The following is a 25,241-nucleotide window of genomic DNA, read 5'->3' as shown; positions in this document are numbered from 1 at the left end:
ATCATCATGGACACACAAGAGTAACATGAAAAAAAAACTTCAACTACACTCCAACTCTTTGTGGTTCCCCCCATCTCTTGGTAGCGTAGTAGCCACCGAGATGAGGGGGGCTGGTGGATATAGAGGCAAGAAAAATTGAGCTATATTCCTCGGCAATTAGGGCTTTGGCTGTAGAAACTCGAACGCCAACGTCCCCAAAGGCAATAGTTCAGCATGAGTGGGCTACCGAATGCCCCATGGCTGAGCTTTTGATGGTGCGGGCAACCTCTCACTATCATTTGCCCGCAATATCTATCCTCTTTGATGGATGTGGGCATTTCCTGGCATCGCTTGCCACCTAGTATACGTGGACATGTCTGGACACGTGACTGTGCGTGTGACTGGCTATTTGTTGTGAGGTGATCTGGCAGGCTGACCTTTTCATTCGAAATGGGTGACTTCAGTTTAGTGGTGCTTTTCCGGTAATGAGCTCTGGAGTAAAATCTCCAGTGTGATTTCATTAATTGGCTATACCACATGTTGGTGTGTCCATGGCATTCCATCATTGAAGGCATTTTGTGGAGACTGCTTGAAATTCGTTCTTGGGTGAAACCCTCCAAAATCCGTGATCTGACAGTGGCCGTGCTTGCATGTTGTTTCCTTCACAAAGACGTAGCTGTTGGAAAATCTTTCTCACGACATAGGGTGCTTCCAACAGCGGTGGTTGTTGGTGCGTGCCACTGATCGCTTTGGCATGGCTTTTTGGGACCATGTACTTCTTTTCGTTCTTTGATGAATATGGGGATCATTACAGATTCCCATTGGAATCTGGGCAGTGATCTGCGCCGGCGCACCGGCGCAACGGTTCGGCCGGTCGAGCCCGAGCCGTCCGATGCGGTTAGCGTGAACCGTTAGATCTGCGCGCGAGTGTGTACCGAGCCAACCGTTGTAGAAAAAAAACACGTTTTGTTGCAACCGTTGTACAAACAGCCACAACGAGAAAAACAGGGGAGCTGGATCCCCCGCGTCTGCCCATCCCCGATCCGCGGTGGCGGCGGCCGGATCCGCCTGTTTTAAGTTCCCCACGACTGAATCACGTCGAGGAGGGGCTTCCCCATCTATCAAGCGGCCTTGGAATTGCTTCAACCATGTCTTACATCCGTAATGACCTCCTTGCCTCCATGGATTTGGGCTCGAGCTCCACTGCCGTTCATGGCCGAAGTCCCCTGAGGCGGCAAGGCCCTGGTGGTAGTGGACCGGTGCTGCAACGGTACTACAACCCTGGTGTGGTCTTCCAAGATGCAGCACGGCATGGCCGGGATGAAATTGATCTGGTATGATTTCCCAATTGCAACCCTAGATCCTTTTGTTCACAAAAAATGTTGCAACCTTTGATTTCAATTGATGAGAATGAGATTAAAAAGAGATGTTCTCAACGTACTTGTGTTTGATTTTTGTGTAATGTTTTTGATATGTTGTCAATTAATGGTAGCATCTTCCTGCTGTCTGCTAGTAAAATGTTACAAGCATGTGTTGCACTTGCTACGTGCTACTTGCTGGATGTTACATGCTAAATCCTAAAATGCTGCATGCAGGAGTTGTTTTGGAATTGTGACTGACATGCTGCATCCACTTTTTTTGTTCGCGTTTTTTGCATGTTTTTTGATGCATCAAAAAAGAACTGACTTGGGTGCTGATTTTGTTGCAGAATGTTGCTGTGGAGCCATCGATTTTCCTTGATGATGATATGCAAAATGTTGCGCACGAAGAAGAAGATGATGGCATTGATGTAAATGATACTCCGGGACATGATAGTGACGATTCCTTGCAGCTGAACACAGATGGTGCAGCTCCAAACCATTGCAATGCCCGTGTGACCGGTGACAATGCCAATGGAAATGCTGCAACACTTGTTGATGAACCAGACGAAGATATATCATCACAGCCAGTTGTCCCTTTTGTTGGAATGATTTTTGACAATGTTGAAGAAGCTCAGCGTGTTTACAATGAATATGCTTCGAAGATGGGCTTTGGAACTCGCATTGTGACGTCAAAGCATAGTAGAAAAAATAGCTTGGAACAGAAGCACATCCTAATCTATAGAGTTTTTGAGTGCATACACTCACGGAAAGATCCTTCTAAGAATGTTGGTGGAAGCATTTCTGACGGGGCTGCAACAAATCAAAGTGATGATGTTGATATGAGCTATGCTAGTAATAAAAAATCTCCAAGCAAACAAGCTGGCATCTATATGGATGTGAGCGACAAGAGGCGAAGAAACCGGTTGGAGCAGTATGATTGCAAGGCTCATATGGGTGTTAGCCTCAAAGAAGGTAGCTGGGTTGTGACAGTTTTTGAGGCCGATCACACACACACCAGCTGATGTTGCAAAGGGGGCGTCGAAGATTTTGCCGCTCTCACAAAAAGATCCCCGATATAGACATGCAATACATCACTTCGCTGCACTATCGCAACATATCAACGGCTAATATGATGGGCTTGCTTGGAGATGCACGATGTTGCGATCCTAGGAGTTTGCCGTATGTGAAGACTGATGTGACAAATGCAAGAGCAAAGCTGCGAAGGGTCCTGTCAGAGCGTGATTTGGAGCTGACAATCGAGTACTTTGAGAGAAGACAAGTGGAGAATCCCAACTTCTTTTTCTCGAAGCTAGAAGAAGATGGAGCTATTAGAGCACTTTTCTGGGTTGATGGGAGAACAAGGGCCTTGTATCCAAAGTACAAAGATTGTGTGTTTTTCGACACCACATTCTGCACCAATCGCTACAACTTGCCCTTTTCTCCGATTGTTGGCATTAACAACCACACACATACTGTTTGCTTGGGGTGCGCTTTGTTGCCTGATGAGACCATCGAAACTTTCAAGTGGGTCTTCCAGCAATGGATGTTGGCAATGAATAACGAGCATCCGTTGAACATTATGACTGATCAAGACCAGGCAATGGCTAAAGCCATCTCAATGGTATTTCCACATTCAACACACAGATGTTGCAAGTGGCACGTCTTCCGGGTTGCAAGGACAAAACTAGGGAAGATGTTGGGCAAGGATGAGCCTTTTGCTGAAGCATTCTATGGTTGCATCAATGATTCCGATACCGTTGAGGAGTTTGAAGAACGGTGGAAGTAGATGGTCGAGTCATTTGGTGTGGCTGATAAGAAACACCTGAAGAACATGTGGGACAGCAGGGAGATGTGGGCTCCTGTGTACTTTAGGAATAAGTTCTTCCCATTCACAGGAACAACCGGGCGGTCCGAGGGCCTGAATTCCTACTTCAAGACTTTAAATCACCATGGAGACTCGGTTTGGACATTTGTCCAGCAGTTTGAGCTTTGCCAGGAACTAATGCTTGATCGTGAAGACAATGCTGGCTTCATCAATGAAGCGACGAGGCCTCCGCTCTGGGGCAAGTAAGTCCAAAGTCATGTAGCATTTTTTTTAGTTTTCTAGCACAGTGTGGTTGCAGCATTTCTTTGAAACATATGTAGCAATTATTATTGATGTTGGAAGCTTTCTTTGTTTGCAGCTACAACATTGAAAAGCAAGCTGCAGATTTCTATACCAAAGAGGTATTTTCCAAGTTTAGAAACTATTGGCTAAATCAACAGGCCATGGTCTGCAATATCAGCTACAAGGGGATGTCATCTGGTTTCGCCTTGTTGCAAACTATGGCGTCAACCCAAAAGTGTACACGGTGCGTGTTGCTCCTAAAGATCAGGCATACATGTGCACCTGCAACATGTTTGAGATGTGTGGGCTGATCTGCCCACATATCATCCGTGTCATGGTGCACCTGAATGTGCAAACGATACCTGCGACTTACATGCTTCCAAGATGGTCTAAGAGAGCAACCGACCTTGCGCCTGAACCGGGCGATGGGCATAGATCTATGCATTTCGGCGTCCCCACGACAAACACCCTAAAGTTTAACTCTCTATGCCGGAAGTTTGGGAAACTCGCTTTTGATGCTTGCTTCAATGATGAAGCTTATAGTTTTGTCTCTGGGCTAATTGATCAGGGCAGTGTTGGGGTTGCTGCAATAAAAGTTAGAGCAACTGATGGGTTTGCAGGAGACGAAGAAGGCCAAGGTCATGCAGGACATGAACAAGTCTCAGGAGGTCCAAGTACAGGTCAGCGGGATCCACCCCCTTAGGACTGCGGAACCCACCAAAGTCTGCAAAGAAGGTGAGGCCAAAGGAGAAAGAGAAGCACAGGAAACCACTAATTGAGATTCGAGAAGATGAAATGAAGAAGAAAGAAAAGAAGGACACGGTGAAAACGAAGAAAGCTCCAAAGCCAAGGGAAAAGAAGACTCCATGCAAATATTGTGAAGATGAAGATCAGAACGTGAAGGATTGCCAACTCATTGCAGCTTTTCTTGCTGCGAGTGCGAGCGCGAAAGCTCCGGGTGTCGAAACAATCCTTACACTTTAGGATATTTTCATGAGGGAAAAAATGATGAATTGCCTTGTAACACCCCATGACTTATGATAATAAGTTGTGTTGACTAGCTCTGAATGTTTGTTTTGTGGGATTGCAACATATTACTACATGCGTGGTTTGAAAAAAGCAGAATGTTGCTTTTTACAAGAGTTGTTTTTAAATAAATTCTTATTGTTATATGTTTGTGAGAGCTTACTTTTTGTAGTATGATGGTGCCAAAAGTAGAACTAAAAAAAAGCAGAATGTGGGTTTTTTCTTATTTATTTTTTTAAAAAATAGTACTCAATGGTTGTTGTAACCACAACTTGATCCATGCTTAAAAAGAACATGTTTTAAGCTTTTGAAAAGCATGGTTGAAGCTTTTGAAAAACATGATTGAATCTTTTTAAAAATATGGTTGAAGCTTTTAGGAAACATGTTTGAAGCTTCAAGAAAACATGTTTATAAGATTTCTGGAAAGCATGGTTGCAACTTTTTAACAACATGGTTGAAGCTTCTGTAAACAAGGTTGCAACTTTTAGGAAACATGGTTGAAGCTTTTGAAAACTTGGTTGTAACTTTTTCAAAGTATGGTTGAAACTTTTTCAAAATATGGTTGCAGCTTTTAGGAAACATGGTTGAAGCTTTTTGCAAACATGGTTGAAGCTTTTTAAAACATGGTTGAAGCAAAATAACAAGTTTGAAAAGGAAAAAGCCTTGAATGATTTAAAGTGTTCATTTAGCTGTACAGCAAAAGTTGGGAAAGGAAGCATATTTACATTATGCTTCCAGCAAAAATATTGTAGGGATGTAGCTAATTTGCAAGTAAAAAAATATATATTTGGCTCTGCAACAAATCTAACAGAAGGTTGTAGCTATTTCCTATGAGCTTCTAGCAATATAAGTGTGTGACAAAAAGTAGCATTCACATATTATTTTTCAGAAAATATGTTTTGAGGGGGAAAATGCACAGAGATTCCCTTGAAACTTCAATGGATGAAGTTTGAAATATTTTCATATTTCAGAACCAGTGAAACAAAAAACAATTGTCACCGCATGATCATGTTGGCAAACAGAAGAACGCATCCATTAAAAACATAAGTGCATCATCCAAATATCAAGTTATCATCGGTTTACATACCAAAAGGACACATGTTTACTGGAGGTATCAACAGTTTACATACGAACGCGCACTACTCTAATCCTATCAGAACGCTACCACCTCGGACATGATCTAGACCTAACGAAGAAACAAGCTTGTTCGTCTTGAACCTTCCAGAAAATCAAACCGCCAACTCATCGTTGAACGCCCGCTCCTTTGGGGCGTTGTTCATTGGGTGGCTGAAAAGGTTGTATGCCACATCGATGCGGTATCGCGCCATGTCTTCCTGTAAAAAATGAATACAAAAAGTAAGCAAGTATGATACTAGTTATTCTTGTGTTGCATGAGTGATGAATGCAAAAAGTTCACATCCATCCACCGCAAAAAATTGATATGTATGTAGCAAAATTATGATATGGATGAAGCAAAAGCAGAATGTAGTTGTAGCAAACTAGACATATGGATGTAGCTAAAAAAGCCTAGTAGGTACAAACTTGAACCACATATGAAGCAACAACAAAACATGGTATTCTTCTGTTGCATGAGTATTGAAAACAAAGAAAATAGATTGTAACAAAATGACAAGACAAAAAATAAAAAATGTGTACCTGCTTGAACTCTCTCATTGACTTCCCATCATAGTTCTCCACATACTTGAGCCCCAAAAAACCACAATCACATCTGTGAGATAATAAAAAGTTCTCCATCATACTTCCCATGCGTAGTTGAAAAAACAAAATGTTGAAATGGAACACATGATTGAAGCAAAATTCAAAAAGAAAACTCACAGGGTATCTTGCTTTGGGTAATCCTCTAGGTCAACACGGGCGAAGGATCCAACATTGACATTGAATTCGCTGCACTCTTGTGCGAGGGTTGCAAAGTTTGTGATCTAACACCGAAAACACACACAAAAGTTTCAAAAATAAAATGAGGTGTCTAAAGATGACAACAGGGCATTTATGTAGATGAATCAGAAGGCTAAACAGAAAAAATTAGAGAGCATGAGCATACCAGGTTATTGGCTTGCTTCTTCAAAGGAGATTGTTTTCCTTTTGAATGGATTGAGTCAAATACATTCCACTGCTTGTGAAGAAAGTTTGCGCAAACAACTATCCAATGGCGATCATGAACAATTGTGAAAAAGAGCTGCAAAAAACAAAAGAAAGGCGAAAAGGTACTCAGAACATGTAAAAAATGTTACAGCCGCGTCACATCATTGGATCATATTTGGAAGTTATTTGTGGTGTGGAACAAAAGAAAGCTTCGTGAAACTTACGAGGTCAAACTTTTGAACCTTGAACACTTTCATAGCCCTTTTAAGCTCAGCCATGAGTTTTGCTGGTTGGAAAGTTGATGGGTCTTGTTTTAGTAGGATCTACTTAAAAGATACAACAAAATGGTTAGTGTGTGTTGCAACAAAAATGTGAAAAGAAAGAAAAGAATGAAGCATTGCTTGTTTTTACAAAAACTTACCCCCGCGTGGACTGAGAAAATGTATTTCTTCAGCTCCGGTTCTTTTGCTGCACGGGATGCAATGTTGTTCATCTCGATACATAGTGACATGACCTCATCATTCATATCCCTGCGAGGCTTGAAGCATACAAGGAATTTCTTGTATCCAATGTAAAATCCACCTAGCTTGATGAAAGGTGTCCTGTTACCATAGATGCAACCGAATGAATCATTTGTTTCGAGCAGAAAAAATAAAAAATAGAAAGCAAAAACAGATAAGGCTTAGGTAGCTCACACTTGTTCATTGGGTTGTGATTTCCTCAATGATTTCCTGTGTTTTACAAACCTCTCATACATTTCTGCAGCCTTGTCGACCTTTTGCTTCTTTGCCTTGGTATTTTTTATGGCTGGAACTTTGGCCATCCTCTTCTTCCTAGTGTTCTTGTCATGTGTGCTAGGGCCACTGCTTGCATCAGCAAAATGCTCTTCTGTAGCGACCATCTTAGCAGCTGTAGCAAAAAAAATTACAAATGGATGAGTTTGCAAGAGATTGTACAAAAAGAATTTGCTGGAATCACACAATTGTGAGAAAATGATATGGAGAAAAACAATAAGAAATGATGCAAGATGAAGAAAGCATACTTGGGCTGTCATCATCGTCTGAAACAGGAAACACGGGGATGTTTGCATAGATGGGACTGACTGTGCTCTTCTTAATTATAGGCTCATCTGTGGAATGCATCATCTCATAGTCTTCGGAGCCCTTTGGGAACAACTCACATGATGGCTCGTCGTCCCAAATGCCGACTGTCGCACTCCTGGGTGCATCATAGAAGAGTGGGGGGCTGTGAGGTGAGGCGTTGTCTTCCATCTCGAAACTCACTCTTTGTTGCTCACGAGTTTCCGCAGCCTCTGTTGCAACTTCTAGGTTCAATCCGGTGACTTCATCCTTGTTGATGCTAGGTGTTGTACCTTGAGCTTGAGCTTGAGCACCAATGTCGGCATTTGCAGCTTTAGCATCATTCTCTTTTCCGCGACATTCGTCCATGATAGGTGCTTCAAAGGAAAAGTTGGGCTCATTGGTAGCTGTGATGGCGTCTCCAACATCACGAAGGAGAGCGGCCATTCGGTTGCACTGCAATTCCTTTAAATACTGTCCAAACTTGCCTACTACACCATCCACCTCTGCTGCAAAAATACCCTTGTGCTTGTCGTATAACATTTGAAACTGAGTTGGTACCTACAAGAAGGCAAGTGGCCAACATTTTTAGTGACAAGTAAATCCAGATTTTGAGAAGTAGGTGTGCTGCTGTGTCATTATGTATCAAATAAACAGTGTGATTGCAGCAATTTACTATCATGGATGAAGCATAAAAAACAAATGGTCTATACCTCTAGGTAGCAAATTATGGATATGGATGTAGCAAAATTATGACATGTTTGAAACAAAAACATAATGTAGTTGTAGCACACTAGACATATGGATGCAGTAAAAAAAGCCTAGTAGGTATGAACTTAAACCACATATGAAGCAAAAACAGAACATGGTTGTAGCACATCAGAATGAGGGATGCAGCAAACAAAATATACACTTGCAACTGGGTATAGTAAATAATGCAAAGCCAAAGGCAAAACAGGAAATGAATACAAAGAAAAAGATAGTGTAGATGGGGGAAAAGTACCCTTAGATCTTGCATGCTAGGGAATGATTGCTGCAGCCAATCGTTGAGCGAGGATGATAGGTGTGGTTCAGCTTCAACATTTTGTTGAGCCTCGTTTGATTGAGAGTCCTTTGCTGGAATTTCAGCACCTTGAATTTGGCTTCCTTGGCCACTAGTTCCTTGGCCACTAGGTGCTTCAGCACCAACTCTCTGCCCACTGGCTGCTTCAGCACCAACTTCCTGTCTCGCGAGTTGTGCTGCATAGGGGGTGTTGCACAAACTCCGTATCTAGGAAAACAAAACATGAGTGGCGGAAATAAGAAGGCTGCCATAACCTAAATGGAAAAGCAAAGATTGCTACATGCAAATTTAGTGAGCAAAAAATAGGGGGGGTCTTAGTACTCCATTGGCAAAGGAAAGTACATAGGCGGGATGTAGCAAAATTACTTGGGTGTGTTTCCCATAGAAAGGTTGGACAAGAGTGAGCTTGTTCTTGTCAACTTTATCCAACCAATCAAAATCCTTTTGACAAACAAAACGTATCCTTGGCACGGAATAATCAATGGCATGCTCATTTGGGAGGCCGGTCGGAATATCAATATGATCCATGTATATGATTTGCATAGAATGGAAAAGGACATTAGCCAACAAAAACATAAATGCGAGCTATAGAAATGTATAAAAGGTTTCATGCAGCAAAGGAAAAAATGCATGTATTTCATTTTGTTGCGTTGCATACCGCTAACATGGGAAGGCATGAAGCGATCTGAAACTCCGCTGCTTTTTCTGTATTTGCTTGCATCCTCTTCTTCTCTTGAAAGACTCCAACCTCCTCCATCACTCGTGCCAACAAGTGCTCATCCCAAGCGAATTCATGCACCAAAGACATATCTTCCAAGGAAGCTAGATACTCGAGATTCACCATATTGCCAGTGCCTGGGCACAAAACTGTTGCCAACGCAAGGAGTGTCCAAGTCCTATTTATCATAACCACGTCCTCATTGCTGCAACTAGTGAGCAACTTGACAACATGGGCGATTGGAGCCCTGTTCCCCTCCTTGTAGATGCTGCGAAGATCATGTTCATCACTCTTCTTAAGAAGCTTCACGGGTCTATCACCGGATGGCACGTTGAAAATCCTTTTCACCATGAGCTTGCTGAAGGTGATGGACTTGTTCTTGTGTTTGAACTCAGAGAGTATGTGATTCGTGTTCATCACAACAAACTCAATGAGCTCATGGGGCACCTTGAAAGACCGGATGTCCAACAAGTCTCCAAACGGTCCCTCCCTTATGATTCTCCGTTTTTCTGGTGATACTTGCTTCCCAATCTCAGCCAGCCTTTTTGAGTTAAACCTTGACTTAAAGCCACATAGATTGCCTTTCTTCTTGGTCTTCTTCTTAACCTTCTTACTCCCTTCATTCTCACCAGCGGTGCCTGCGACATCTACAAAAAGGAAAAAAAACAAGTCAATAAAACCTTAAAACTGCATCATCAGTAACTAGGAAAAAACATACAAGAACACCTAAAAAATCTGTAAAACATAAGAAACATACAAGCACACATAAAAAATGTACAGAATAAAACATGTCCTTCAGTTAGCACAGCATTAGGGCCATGTTTGTTTCGCTTCAGCATTAGGGTCATGTTTGTTTCACTTCAGCCTTAACTAAGAATTTTGTGAAAAATAATATTTAACAAAATTACTACATGTGATGATCAGGTATTTTGACCATAACTGCCATTAGCCAATTTGGGGAGACAGTCCTATTATTACTAACATTGGCTGTAACTTGTAAGTGTCATATTGCATTGTCCCTACCATGTCTAGTTTAGTCCCACTATTCTCTGAAGTTTGAGTAGTGACTGGGAAATATGAATAAGCTGCATTGATTAGTAAAGCATCTAGTTCATATGCTAATGTTCAACTTAGTAACATATACAAATGTAACCTTCAACGAACTGATTATTTCTACTAATCATTAGTGACCTAGAAATGTTAACACGAGACCATCAGACCGGATAATGACTACTCAAGAAAGTGTGATGCAACAATGTAAAATCCATATAACTGTCTGCTGATGAAATAAGCAAATCCATATATACCTGGATAAATAACCTGAAATCAGATGGTTTAGCACTAGCATTACACAAACCAATGACGGCAACCCATGGCAGCAGTAAGCAACACTCACAAATACAATACATCCAGGTTGATCATTGACATAATGCAGGCACTCCAAAGTAAGCAAATCAACATGGATCATTGCAAGAACAACATGTCCTTCACTTAGCACAACATTAGGGCCATATTTGTTTCACTTCAGCCTTAGAGAGGAAAAAATCTTGCAGGTACCAAGTACTACTCCAATGCACATGGAGTAATAATTATTCATGTTTGCTAGGTACTAGTACTACTACTACAATGGTCTGAAATTAGTACGTCCCTCCCTGACACCCTGTGGCAGTAAATCTCATCATCACGGTGATCTAGCAAAATGATTGGGCACAGCGTGCACACCCAGTATAGCTACAGTCTTACAGAGTAGTAGCACCAGTACTACCGACGGAGAAATACGATGGGCGGACAAACAACAACCTGTCACTTGTCACCAGAAATCTCCCACCGAACGCGGGGAGCTTGACACTCTGTCTTGCTGAACGATTCAAAGGGACTTTCCTCCAGATTTTAAGAAACGGAAGCACCAAACGCGTGCACGCAAAGCCAACACGTAGCCTGGTTCTGGCCACTTCCAGCTCACTCCGTCCCCTTGGCGCCATGATGGAACACAGCTCAGGACAGGAAACATCAAATTTCCCCGAACAAGACGAGATCCAACCCTAATCCCAATCCCATCCCAAATCCCTCTTGAACACAAGATTCAAATCCTTCAAATCCACCACCCCGCCCCCTCCATCTGCCCGCGGGAACACCACCCGCCCCCTCCCTCTACCCACAGGAACACCACCCCGCCCCCTCCCTCGACCCGCGGGAACAACACCCCGTCCCCGTCCGCGCCGGCGCCGGCCCGCGGGAACACAAACGACTCGCCCGCATCATAGCCCGCCCTAACCCTAAAGCCAACGGGGGAGGGGGAGACAACAACGAAAAGGGAGAGCAGGAGGGGAGAGTTACCATCCGGGGAAGCCATAGATCGCCGGAGAATCAAGATCCGCCCTGGGCCGCCGCCGCCGCTCCTGATCTGCCGGCGCCAACAAGCCCGTCACCCGCCGGTCGCCCTGCCTCCTCGCACTGAAATGACGACCCCGTGCGATTGCAGCAAAAACTGGGGAAGGGATAACCCGTGCGAGTTAAAAAAACATGGGTCTGTGGTGACACGTGGCGCAGACAACGTCCCTTGGATCAAAAGAGATCCAACGCACGGAGCGCGACCGGCGCCCCGGCCACAAACACTTCCCAATCTGTAATGATCTGATCCCCATATTCCCGGAAATTGTTCGGTGGCTCCAAATCAAAAGCTAGATTCTTTGTGTGGGCTGAAATAGCAAATCTAATCCAATTATTGAGGTGATCAACAAGCTTACTCTCGAATATATATTTAACCTCAATTTGGTCAAGGGCCCTGCCGCAGTGCTTGCGCAAAACCGCATTAACACGATCGATGAACATCTGGGTGCGCTGAGGTTTCCCCTTCACATTCTTACTTACATCATCAACTCCAAAGCTTAGTCACTCGACAAAACACTGGCCCTCACAACCTCTTTTGCAGGTAATTTTGATAAAATTGTACACAGTACATCCTTCAGCAAAAGCAAAAGACAAGTATAAGAACAGAAATCTATTTACCCTGAGATCAAGCCAAAAGGCAGAATTAACGTACCTCTGGCAGGTGTTGAAGCCTAAGGCTAGGCCTTTCGTTATTCTACTCGTCAGATTCTTGGATGTCTTAACTTGGGCATGTTTCTCTGCCGTTATTCTACTCGTCAGATAGTTCCCCATTTCAATTTTTTTTAGAAAAGGAGAAAGACCTCCGGTCTCTGCATCTGGACGATGCATGCAACTATTTTAATAATTGTTCACACAAGATCTTACAAAATAATACAACTATAAGACAAAAGCCACCTTCTAGGCAACATCTGTCGCTACCCATATTCAATTGATGAAGGGATGTTGATAGTCTGGGCCTAATACCAAACAGACCTTACAGCCAAACCTACCATCTAAGACCTGAGGTCCCATCCAGGACGCCTACCGGGTATAGGGCACCCACCGGTCCGGCGCACTCCTCAACCAGGACGCCTACCGGGGATGAGGCCGCCGCAGCCACTTGCCACCAATCCATCTTCAGATCTGTACTGCTGCATCTACCTTGCCCGGTCTAGCTGCCATTGATGCCACTGCGACGCCAGACCACGTCACCCTCCTCCGCGAGTCCATCACTGCGCATCAGACGCCGAGTCACCACAGCGCCATGCCGCCGAGATCTGCCGCCATCAATGAGCGAGATGAAGCACCGCTCCACCAAAGAATCCATCCTCTGGTCCCTCGATCACGTGTCCACCTCCAAGAATGACGCCCCAAAGGGGGGAACGACACTAGAGCGTCGCCGTCATCCGATCATTCGATCTAGGGTTTCCCCTAGAGGTAGCAGAGAGTGCCCTTGAACTTCTCCACTGTGATGCCTTCAAGAAGGGAACAATGTAGATAGCGTCGCCACCGTCGGCGTTGGCAGTAGCCGAAAGCAAGTTTTCACCCATATCTGTTTGAAGGAATCCAACTCCCGTGCACAACCGCCGCCGACACCAGGCTAAGCACTCGCCGTCGCCGGCACCTCCGCGATGCCCAGAGGCCGCGAGACTCGCCACCACCACGCATAGGCCGTCGGCCACCATTGCCAACACCAACCCCCACCATCCACCGGATCTGGGCAGGGATCCCAGATCCACATCCCCCGCCACCTACCACCATGGAGGGGAGGAGGCGTGTAACACCCCGGTGTAATGATGCTACAGTAACCCCTGGCGTTAAGTTAATCATTTTGCTAAACAAGTGTTTGCTCATCCTTGGTTCTTTTTTTTTTCAAATTCCAGCTGAATTCAATTTCAAATTCTGAGTGAAATTCAAAATTGCTGAAACATGAAAACTAAAATGTTCATCATGTGCCAAATAATCCATAACTAGTATTGGTGGTGAACCAACATTTTTGGAAAGTGTTTAAGTGGCCTAAACTACTTAAAATGGTGACCTAAGCAATAAATTAAATGTCTTTTCAATTTATAAAATGTGCAATCTATTTCAAAAGTCTAACAGTCTTTTTGTGGCAGTGCCCAATAATTCTTTAAAATTGTTTTGGCCAGTGGCATATTTTTGCAAAGTCATTTGTGGCTAAAAGAAAAAGCAAAAGCTGCTGGGAAAATGAAAAACAGAAAACAATTAAGAGAAAAATAAAAGGAAAATAAAGAAAAGGGCCCCCTGGACCTAACCCACCTGGGCCGGCCCACCTGCCCCACCCGAGCCAGCCCAGACCCCCCTGCCCGTCCCCTTCCATGTTCCCTCGACTGGGGTCGGAATAGGGGCGTAGCCCCGCTGAACCCACTTGCCGTCGATGGCGAGGGGATAAGGCCCCGCGCCTCCCCGCCTCCTCGATCCCCGCCTCCACTCACCTTGCTCCTCTGCCACCCACTCCCCTCTTCCTCTCCCTGGAGCTCGCCCACTCCTCCCTTCTCTCTGTCGAGCGCAACAGAGCGTGGCCGCCACCACATCTCCGTCGACCCCGCGGCCACCGAGCCCCTCCAACCCCGCCGATCTGTCCTGGAGCCCTAGTGCCATCGACCCCTTCGTCCGGTGCCGTTGGATCAAGTCGGGGACCAGCACAGCAATGCCAGCGACCCGATCCCCTTCTCCGGCCATCGCGACGCCATCGCCGCGATTCCTCGCCATCTGCGCTCCTAAGCTATCGATGAGCCACCCGTGCGCTCCTCGGTGAGCACCGCACGTCCTCCCCCCACTCCCCTGCTCCTTTCTTGTTGGGGAACACAGTAATTTCAAAAAAATCCTACACACACGCAATATCTATCTAGGTGATGCATAGCAATGAGAGGGAAGAGTGTTGTCCACGTACCCTCGTAGACCGTAAGCGGAAGCGTTAAGACAACGCGACAACGAGAAGATCGAGGTGGAAATCTATGGAGGGGGCACCGCACATGGCTAAGAGATCAACTTGTGTGTCTATGGGGTTCCCCCTCCCCCGTATATAAAGGAGTGGAGGAGGGGGAGGGCCGGCCCCTCAATGGCATGCCCAAGGGGAGTCCTACTCCCACCGGGAGTAGGATTCCCCCCTTCCCTAGTTGGATTAGGAGAGGAAGGAAGGGGGAGAGAGGGGGAGGGAAGGGGGGGGGGGGCGGGCACCCACCCAATTCGGATTGGGCTTGGGGGGGGGGGCTGCCCCCTCCTAAGCTCCCTTCTCCTCTCTCCTACTATGGCCCAATAAGGCCCATATACTTCCCGGGGGGTTCTGGTAACCTCCTGGTACTCCGGTATATTCCCGAACTCACCCAGAACCATCCCGATGTCCAAACATAGGCTTCCAATATATCAATCTTTTTGTATCGACCATTCCGAGACTCCTCATCATGTCCATGATCTCATCTGGCACTCCGAACAACCTTCGTTACATCAAAACACATAAACTCATAATACCGATCGTCATCGAACATTAAACGTGCGGACCCTACGGGTTCGAGAACTATGTAGACATGACCGAGACTCATCTCCGGTCAATAACCAATAGCGGAACCTGGATGCTCATATAGGTTCCTACATATTCTACGAAGATCTTTATCGGTCAAACCGCATAACAACATACGTTGTTCCCTTTGGCATCGGTATGTTACTTGCCCGAGATTCGATCGTTGGTATCTTAATACCTAGTTCAATCTCATTACCGGCAAGTCTTTTTACTCATTCCTTAATGTTATATCCCATAACTAGCTCATCAGTTACATTGCTTGCAAGGCTTATAGTGATGTGCATTACCGAGAGGGCCTAGAGACACCTCTCCAATACACGGAGTGACAAATCGTAATCTCGATCTATGCCAACTCAACGAACACCATCGGAGACACCTGTAGAGCATCTTTATAGTCACCTAGTTACGTTGCGACGTTTGATAGCACACTAAGTGTTCCTTCGGTATTCGGGAGTTGCATAATCTCATAGTCATAGGAACATGTATAAGTTATGGAGAAAGCAATAACAGTAAACTAAACGATCAAAGTGCTAAGCTAATGGATGGGTCAAGTCAATCACATCATTCTCTAATGATGTGATCCCGTTCATCAAATGACAACTCTTTGTCCATGGCTAGGAAACTTAACCATCTTTGATTAACGAGCTAGTCAAGAAGAGGCATACTAGTGACACTGTGTTTGTCTCTGTATTCACACATGTACTAAGTTTCCGGTTAATACAATTATAGCATGAATAATAAACATTTATCATGACATAAGGAAATATAAATAACAACTTTATTATTGCCTCTCGGGCATATTTCCTTCAGTCTCCCACTTGCACTAGAGTCAATAATCTAGATTACATTGTAATGATTCTAACACCCATGGAGTCCTGGTGCTGATTATGTTGTGCTCATGCGAGAGGCTTAGTCAATGGATCTGCAACATTCAGATCCGTATGTATCTTGCAAATCTCTATGTCTCCCTCCTTGGCTTGATTGCGGATGGAATTGAAGCGTCTCTTGATGTGCTTAGTTCTCTTGTGAAATCCGGATTCCTTTGCCAAGGCAATTGCACTAGTATTGTCACAAAAGATTTTCATTGGACCCGGTGCACTAGGTATTACACCTAGATTGGATATGAACTCCTTCATCTAGACTCCTTCATTTGCTGCTTCCGAAGCAGCTATGTACTTCGCTTCACACGTAGATCCCGCCACGACGCTCTGCTTGGAGCTGCACCAACTGACAGCTCCACCATTCAATAAAAATACGTATCCGGTTTGTGACTTAGAGTCATCCGGATCAGTGTCAAAGCTTGCATCAACGTAACCGTTTACGACGAGCTCTTTGTCACCTCCATATACGAGAAACATATCCTTGGTCCTTTTCAGGTATTTCAGGATGTTCTTGACCACTGTCCAGTGATCCACTCCTAGATTACTTTGGTACCTCCCAGCTAAACTAATAGCAAGGCACACATCAGGTCTAGTACACAGCATGGCATACATGATAGAATCTAGGGCTGAAGCATAGGTAATGACTTTCATTTTCTCTCTATCTTCTGCACTGGTCGGGCATTGAGTCTGACTCAACTTCACACCTTGTAACACATGCAAGAACCCTTTCTTTGCTTGATCCATTTTGAACTTCTTAAGAACTTTATCAAGGTATGTGCTTCGTGAAAGTCCAATTAAGCGCCTTGATCTATCTCTATAGATCTTGATGCCCAATATATAAGCAGCTTCACCGAGGTCTTTCATTGAAAAATTCTTATTCAAGTATCCTTTTATGCTATTCAGAAATTCAATATCATTTCCAATCAGCAATATGTCATCCACATATAATATCAGAAATGCTACAGAGCTCCCACTCACTTTCTTGTAAATACAGGCTTCTCCAAAAGTTTGTATAAAACCATATGCTTTGATCACACTATCAAAGCGTATATTCCAACTCCGAGAGGCTTGCACCAGTCCATAAATGGATCGCTGGAGCTTGCACACTTTGTTAGCACCTTTTGGATCGACAAAACCTTCTGGTTGCATCATATACAACTCTTCTTTAAGATATCCATTAAGGAATGTAGTTTTGACATCCATTTGCCAAATTTCATAATCATAAAATGCGACAATTGCTAACATGTCAACTCCTTGAACTTGGCAAAAACCTATTGCAACAAGTCAATCTTTGTAGACAGTAACATTACCGTCAACGTCAGTCTTCTTCTTGAAGATCCATTTATTCTCTATGTCCTGCCGATCATCCGGCAAGTCAACCAAAGTCCACACTTTGTTCTCATACATGGATCCCATCTCAGATTTCATGGCCTCAAGCCATTATTCAGAATCTGGGCTCATCATCGCTTCCTCATCGTTCATAGGCTCGTCATGGTCAAGCAACATGACCTCCAAAACAGGATTACCGTACCACTATGGTGCGGATCTTACTCTGGTTGACCTACGAGGTTCGGTAGTAACTTGATTAGAGGTTTCATGATCATCATCATTAGCTTCCTCACTTATTGGTGTAGGAATCACTGGAACTGATTTCTGTGATGAACTACTTTCTAATAAGGGAGTACGTACAATTACCTCGTCAAGTTCTACTTTCCTCCCACTCACTTCTTTCAAGAGAAACTTCTTCTCTAGAAAGGATCCATTCTTAGCAACGAATATCTTGACTTCAGATCTGTGATAGAAGGTGTACCCAACAGCCTCCTTTGGGTATCCTATGAAGACGCATTTCTCCGATTTGGGTTCGAGCTTATCAGGTTGAAGTTTTTTCACATAAGCATCGCAGCCCCAAACTTAAAGAAATGACAACTTGGGTTTCTTGCCAAATCGCAGTTCATAAGGCATCGTCTCAACGGATTTTGATGGTGCCCTATTTAATGTGAATGCAGCCGTCTCTAAAGCATGACCCCAAAATGATAGCGGTAAATCGGTAAGAGACATCATAGATCGTACCATATCTAATAAAGTGCGGTTACGACGTTCGGACACACCATTATGCTGTGGTGTTCCAGGTGGCATGAGTTGCGAAACTATTCCACATTGTTTCAAATGAAGAACAAACTCATAACTCAAATATTCACCTCCACAATCAGATCGTAGAAACTTAATTTTCTTGTTACGATGATTTTCCACTTCACTCTAAAATTCTTTGAACTTTTCAAATGTTTCAGACTTATGTTTCATCAAGTAGATATACCCATATCTGCTCAAATCATCTGTGAAGGTAAGAAAATAACGATACCTGCTGCGAGCATCAACACTCATCGGAGTGCATACATCAGTATGTGTTATTTCCAACAAGTTTGTTGCTCGCTCCATTTTTCCGGAGAACGAAATCTTAGTCATCTTGCCCATGAGGCATGGTTCGCAAGCATCAAGTGATTCCAAAAGTCCATCAGTATGGAGTTTCTTCATGTGCTTTACACCAATATGACCTAAACAGCAGTGCCACAAATAAGTTGCAGTATCATTATTAAACTTATATCTTTTGGCTTTAATACTATGAACATGTGTATCACTACTATCAAGATTTAGTAAAAACAGACCACTCATCAAGGGTGCATGACCATAAAAGATATTATTCATATAAATAGAACAACCATTATTCTCTGATTTAAATGAATAACCGTCTCGCATCAAACAAGATCCAGATATAATGTTCATGCTCAACGCTGGCACCAAATAACAATTATTTAGGTCTAAAAGTAATCCCGAAGGTAGATGTAGAGGTAGCGTGCCGACGACGATCACATCGACTTTAGAACCATTTCCCACGCGCACCATCACCTCGTCCTTAGCAAATCTTTGCTTAATCCGTAGCCCCTATTTCGAGTTGCAAATATTAGCAACATAACTAGTATCAAATACCCAGGCGCTACTGCGAGCATTAGTAAGGTATACATCAATAACATGTATATCAAATATACCTTTCACATTGCCATCCTTATTCTCCGCCAAATACTTGGGGCAGTTCCGCTTCCAGTGACCAGTCCCTTTGCAGTAGAAGCACCCAGTCCCAGGCTTAGGTCCAGACTTGGGCTTCTTCACTTGAGCAGCAACTTGCGTGCCGTTCTTCTTGAAGTTCCCCTTCTTCCCTTTACCTTTTTTTCTTGAAACTGGTGGTCTTGTTGACCATCAACACTTGATGCTCCTTCTTGATTTCTACCTCCGCAGCCTTTAGCATTGCGAAGAGCTCGGGAATCATCTTATCCATCCCTTGAATATTATAGTTCATCACGAAGCTCTTGTAGCTTGGTGGCAGTGATTAAAGAACTCTGTCAATGACACTATCATCAGGAAGATTAACTCCCAGATGAGTCAAGTGGTTGTGGTACCCAGACATCCTGAGTATATGTTCATTGACAGAACTACTCTCCTCCATTTTGCAGCTGTAGAACTTATTGGAGACTTCATATCTCTCAATACGGGCATTTGCTTGAAATATTAACTTCAACTCCTGGAACATCGCATATGCTCCATGACGTTCAAAATGTCGTTGAAGTCCCAGTTCTAAGCCATAAAGCATGGCACACTGAACTATCGAGTAGTCATCAGCTTTGCTCTGCCAGGTGTTCATAACATCTGGCGTTGCTCCTGCAGCGGGTTTGTCACCTAGCGGTGCTTCCAGGATGTAATTCTTGTGTGCAGCAATGAGGATAATCGTCAAGTTACGAACCCAGTCCGTGTAATTGCTACCATCATCTTTCAACTTAGAATTCTCTAGGAACGCAATAAAATTCAATGGAACAACAACACGGGCCATCTATCTACAACAACATATGCATGAAAAAATACTATCAGGTACTAAGTTCATGATAAATTAAAGTTCAATTAATCAAATTACTTAAGAACTCCCACTTAGATAGACATCCCTCTAATCATCTAAGTGATCACGTGATCCATATCAACTAAACCATGTCCGATCATCACGTGAGATGGAGTAGTTTTCAATGGTGAACATCACTATGTTGATCATATCTACTATATGATTCACGCTCTACCTTTCGGTCTCAGTGTTCCGAGGCCATATCTTCATATACTAGGCTCGTCAAGTTTAACCCGTGTATTCTGCGTGTGCAAAACTGGCTTGCACCCGTTGTATGTGAACGTAGAGCTTATCACACCCGATCATCACGCGGTGTCTCGGCATGATGAACTGTAGCAACGGTGCATACTCAGGGAGAATACTTATACCTTGAAATTTAGTGAGAGATCATCTTATAATGCTACCACCGAACTAAGAAAAATAAGATGCATAAAGGATAAACATCACATGCAGTCAATCTTATTGGAATGTTCTCCTCCATCTTGCAGCTATAGAACTTATTGGAGACTTCATATCTCTCAATTCGGGCATTTGCTTGAAATATTAACTTCAACTCCTGGAACATCTCATATGCTCCATGACGTTCAAAACGTCGTTGAAGTCCCGATTCTAAGCCGTAAAGCATGGCACACTGAACTATCGAGTAGTCATCAGCTTTGCTTTGCCAGACGTTCATAACATCTGGTGTTGCTCCAGCAGCAGGCCTGGCACCCAGCGGTGCTTCCAGGACGTAATTCTTCTGAGCAGCAATGAGGATAATCCTCAAGTTACGGACCCAGTCCGTGTAATTGCTACCATCATCTTTCAACTTTGCTTTCTCAAGGAACGCATTAAAATTCAACGGAACAACAGCATGAGCCATCTATCTACAATCAACATAAACAAGCAAGATACTATCAGGGACTAAGTTCATGATAAATTTAAGTTCAATTAATCATATTACTAAAGAACTCCCACTTAGATAGACATCCCTCTAATCTTCTAAGTGATTACGTGATCCAAATCAACTAAACCATAACCGATCATCACGTGAGATGGAGTAGTTTTCAATGGTGAACATCGTTTATGTTGATCATATCTACTATATGATTCACGCTCGACCTTTCGGTCTCCGTGTTCCGAGGCCATATCTGCATATGCTAGGCTCGTCAAGTTTAACCTGAGTATTCTGCTTGTGCAAAAACTGGCTTGCACCCGTTGTAGATGGACGTAGAGCTTATCACACCCGATCATCACGTGGTGTCTGGGCACGACGAACTTTGGCAACGGTGCATACTCAGGGAGAACACTTCTTGATAATTTAGTGAGAGATCATCTTATAATTCTACCGTCAATCGAAGCAAGATAAGATGCATAAAAAGATAAACATCACATGCAATCAATATAAGTGATATGATATGGCCATCATCATCTTGTGCCTTCGATCTCCATCTCCAAAGCACCATTATGATCACCATCCTCACCGGCTTGACACCTTGATCTCCATCGAAGCATCGTTGTGGTCTCGCCAACTATTGCTTCTACGACTATCGCTACCGCTTAGTGATAAAGTAAAGCAATTGCATGGTGATTGCATTTCATACAATAAAGCGACAACCATATGGCTCCTGCCAATTGCCGATAACTCTGTTACAAAACATGATCATCTCATACAATAAAAGTTAGCATCATGTCATGGCCATATCACATCACAACATGCTCTGCAAAAACAAGTTAGACGTCCTCTACTTTGTTGTTGCAAGTTTTACGTGGCTGCTACGGGTTGAGCAAGAACTGTTCTTATCTACGCATCCAAAACCACAACGCGGTATAGTGATTGCTTTTTGATCTTCAGAAAGAACCATGTTCATTGAATCCGATTCAACTAAAGTTGGAGAAACTGAGACCCACTAGCCACATGTGTGTGAATCACGTCGGTAGAACCAGTCTCGCGTAAGCGTACGCGTAATGTCGGTCTGAGCCGCTTCATCCAATAATGTCGTTGAATCAAGAATCAACTAGTGACGGCAAGCAATATGTATATACCCATGCCCACAACTCCTTTGTGTTCTACTCGTGCATATAACATCTACGCATAGACCTGGCTCGGATGCCACTGTTGGGGAACATAGTAATTTCAAAAATTTCCTACGCACACGCATGATCTATCTAGGTGATGCATAGCAACGAGAGGGAAGAGTGTTGTCCATGTACCCTCGTAGACCGTAAGCGGAAGCGTTATGACAACGCGGTTAATGTAGTCGTACGTCTTCACGATCCGACCGATCCTAGCACCAAAGGTACGACACCTTCGCGATCTGCACATGTTCAGCTCGGTGACGTCCCGCGAACTCTAGATCCAGCCGAGTGTCGAGGGAGAGTTTCGTCAGCACGACGGCGTGATGACGGTGATGATGAAGTTACCGACGTAGGGCTTCGCCTAAGCACTACAACGATATGGCTGAAGTGGAAATCTATGGAGGGGGGCACAACACACGGCTAAGAGATCAACTTGTGTGTCTATGGGGTGCCCCCTCCCTCGTATATAAAGGAGTGGAGGAGGAGAGGGCCGGCCCCTCTATGGCGCTCCCAAGGGGAGTCCTACTCCCACCGGGAGTAGGATTCCCCGCCCCCTTCGCTAGTTGGATTAGGAGAGGAAGGAAGGGGGAGAGAGGGCGAAGGAAAGGGGGGGGGGCAGCCCCCCACCCAATTCGGATTGGGCTTGGGGGGGGGGCGCCCCCTCCTAGGCTCCCTTCTCCTCTCTCCCACTATGGCCCAATAAGGCCCATATACTTCCCGGGGGGTTCCGGTAACCTCCCGGTACTCCGGTATATTCCCGAACTCAGCGGAAACCATTCCGATGTCCAAACATAGGCTTCCAATATATTGATCTTTATGTCTCGACCATTCCGAGACTCCTCGTCATGTCCGTGATCTCATCCTCGACTCCGAACAACTTTCGGTACATCAAAACATATAAACTCATAATATCAATCGTCATCGAACGTTAAGCATGCGGACCCTACGGGTTTGAGAACTATGTAGACATGACCGAGACTCATCCCCGGTCAATAAAAAATAGATGAACCTAGATTCTCATATTGGTTCCTACATATTCTACGAAGATCTTTATCGGTCAAACCACATAACAACATACGTTGTTCCCTTTGCCATCGGTATGTTACTTGCCCGAGATTCGATCATCGGTATCTCAATACCTAGTTCAATCTCGTTACCGGCAAGTCTCTTTACTTGTTCCGTAATGCTATATCCCGTAACTAACTCATTAGTTACATTGCTTGCAAGGCTTATAGTGATGTGCATTACCGAGAGGGCCTAGAGATACCTCTCCGATACACGGAGTGACAAATCCTAATCTCGATCTATGCCAACTCAACAAACACCATCGGAGACACCTGTAGAGCATCTTTATGGTCACCCAGTTACGTTGTGACGTTTGATAGAACACTAAGTGTTCCTCCGGTATTCGGGAGTTGCATAATCTCATAGTCATAGGAACATGTATAAGTTGTGGAGAAAGCAATAACAGTAAACTAAACGATCAAGGTGCTAAGCTAGTGGATGGGTCAGGCCAATCACATCATTCTCTAATGATGTGATCCCGTTCATCAAATGACAACTCTTTGTCCATGGCTAGGAAACTTAACCATCTTTGATTAACGAGCTAGTCAAGAAGAGGCATACTAGTGAAACTCTGTTTGTCTATGTATTCACACATGCACTAAGTTTCCGGTTAATACAATTCTAGCATGAATAATAAACATTTATCATGATATGAGGAAATATAAATAACAACTTTATAATTGCCTCTAGGGCATATTTCCTTCATTTATGTCCCCGTAGCACAACTAGCCACCGTGGCCGTAGGACGTCTCCGCCGCACCGTTCGTCGCCGTCGTTTCGGTCGATATTGAGCTCGACCGAGTTCTCGGCTGTGCTCCTCGACGCCGAAGGGACCCGTAGCACCCTCCAGTTCATGCACCCGCCCTCTCTTGCGTTGTTTCCACCGTTGCCCGGAAGCCGTCACCACTACAGCTCATCGATGGCGCCCTTTTCGGCCTCCCCAGCTGTTGTCGCCGCCGCCACTCGACGTGGCTCGTTCACCGCGTCCGAACGGCGCCTCTCGCGTGTCAAATAGACCCCGGATGGCTGTTTCCGAACCTCACCGGCGATGCGCCGCCGCGAAACGGCCCACCAGAGTTACTCCGGTCACCAGCCCCGGCGTGGGCTGACGAGGGCGACTGGGGCCCGCCCCCTGAGCCGCTGACCGTTGGCCCGTGGGGCCCTGTTGACTGACTTGACTCAGTCAACTTTGTTGACTGGGCACCCTTGTTAATGACAGGCGGGCCCCACCCGCTAATTAACTGTGGTGTAAATTAAAATGTTTAATTAACCTAAGCAGCCACTGAAACCCGGGGCCCACCCCTTAATTAACTCTGTTTAAATAAAATGAACTACTGTTAGCTCTACTGTGTATGACATGTGGGTCCCACTGGTCAGCTTTGACCCTGACCAGCTGGTGTTGACTGCTGACATCACACTAACATCATGCTGACGTCACCATTCACTGTTTTGGATAATTCAAGTTTAAATAATTAAATAAATCTAGAAAATGTTTAAATCTTTAATATTTAATAGAAAATGAATCGTAGCTCAGATGAAAATGTTTTCTACATGAAAGTTGCTCAAAAAATCCAATTAATTGGGATTCGTGGTCCATTCATTTGTCGCAGGCCCCTAGCATGTTGAACATGGAACTTTTCGCCTCTTTTCCTCTGTCCGGAAAACTCCAAACACCGGAAAACCTCTTTGGATGTTTTCCCTCTCCGTCTGCAATGTGTAGTACTACGTTAGAACACCCCTAGCTCTGCATATTGTCATGTCAGGCTTAGTGTTGCACCCGTTTGCTTGTATTTACTATTTATTCGCCCTCTTCTCTCCGGTAGACCTCGAGGCCAATGATGCCCCGGTGATCGACTACGTCGACGACGACACTTCTTCTTTTCAGCAGAGCTTCCAGGCAAGAAAACCCCCCTTGAGCATTCTGAGATCGCCCATTTCTTTCCCTCT

At 44.4% G+C, this 25,241-nt stretch overlaps 3 protein-coding genes across 3 annotated transcripts; 2 read left to right on the top strand and 1 right to left on the bottom strand.

The window, feature by feature from the left end:
* Window positions 1–2,472: 2,472 nt before the first annotated feature.
* On the top strand, window positions 2,473–3,126 carry LOC147967765 (protein FAR1-RELATED SEQUENCE 5-like). Its single transcript, XM_087523244.1, has one exon. It carries the CDS (start codon window positions 2,473–2,475, stop codon window positions 3,124–3,126), a length of 654 nt encoding a protein of 217 aa, XP_087379370.1.
* On the top strand, window positions 3,127–4,150 carry LOC147967764 (protein FAR1-RELATED SEQUENCE 5-like). The gene is made up of 3 exons (XM_087523243.1): window positions 3,127–3,407; window positions 3,524–3,566; window positions 3,626–4,150. The coding sequence occupies exons 1-3, from the start codon at window positions 3,127–3,129 to the stop codon at window positions 4,148–4,150; spliced, it is 849 nt and encodes a 282-aa protein (XP_087379369.1).
* A 1,552-nt stretch (window positions 4,151–5,702) lies between these two features.
* On the bottom strand, window positions 5,703–9,937 carry LOC147967763 (uncharacterized). Its single transcript, XM_087523242.1, has 11 exons — window positions 9,378–9,937; window positions 9,085–9,256; window positions 8,659–8,925; window positions 7,619–8,216; window positions 7,272–7,485; window positions 6,998–7,178; window positions 6,801–6,899; window positions 6,536–6,670; window positions 6,310–6,413; window positions 6,130–6,202; window positions 5,703–5,807 (listed from the first exon to the last, which is right to left on the bottom strand). The coding sequence occupies exons 1-11, from the start codon at window positions 9,851–9,853 to the stop codon at window positions 5,703–5,705; spliced, it is 2,424 nt and encodes an 807-aa protein (XP_087379368.1). The 5' UTR covers window positions 9,854–9,937.
* Between the last annotated feature and the right edge of the window lie 15,304 nt (window positions 9,938–25,241).

Source organism: Triticum urartu, chromosome 5A (genome assembly GCF_056163025.1).
Source record: "Triticum urartu cultivar PI428250 chromosome 5A, HENAU_Tu73, whole genome shotgun sequence".
Classification (NCBI taxonomy): Eukaryota; Viridiplantae; Streptophyta; class Magnoliopsida; order Poales; family Poaceae; genus Triticum; species Triticum urartu.
The sequence above is the reverse complement of the archived record's forward strand: the minus strand, read 5'-3'. Positions and strand labels throughout refer to the sequence as shown.

Excerpts from the sequence above, each read along its gene's own strand:
- LOC147967765 (XM_087523244.1), top strand. The coding sequence starts at position 2,473 with ATGGGCTTGCTTGGAGATGCACGATGTTGCGATCCTAGGAGTTTGCCG.
- LOC147967764 (XM_087523243.1), top strand. The coding sequence starts at position 3,127 with ATGGTCGAGTCATTTGGTGTGGCTGATAAGAAACACCTGAAGAACATG. Across the intron at positions 3,408-3,523 it reads AGGCCTCCGCTCTGGGGCAA|CTACAACATTGAAAAGCAAG; the intron begins GTAAGTCCAAAG and ends CTTTGTTTGCAG. Across the intron at positions 3,567-3,625 it reads CAGATTTCTATACCAAAGAG|CTACAAGGGGATGTCATCTG; the intron begins GTATTTTCCAAG and ends CTGCAATATCAG.
- LOC147967763 (XM_087523242.1), bottom strand. The coding sequence starts at position 9,853 with ATGAACACGAATCACATACTCTCTGAGTTCAAACACAAGAACAAGTCC. Across the intron at positions 9,257-9,377 it reads TCATGCCTTCCCATGTTAGC|AATCATATACATGGATCATA; the intron begins GGTATGCAACGC and ends CCATTCTATGCA. Across the intron at positions 5,808-6,129 it reads CAATGAGAGAGTTCAAGCAG|GAAGACATGGCGCGATACCG; the intron begins GTACACATTTTT and ends CATTTTTTACAG.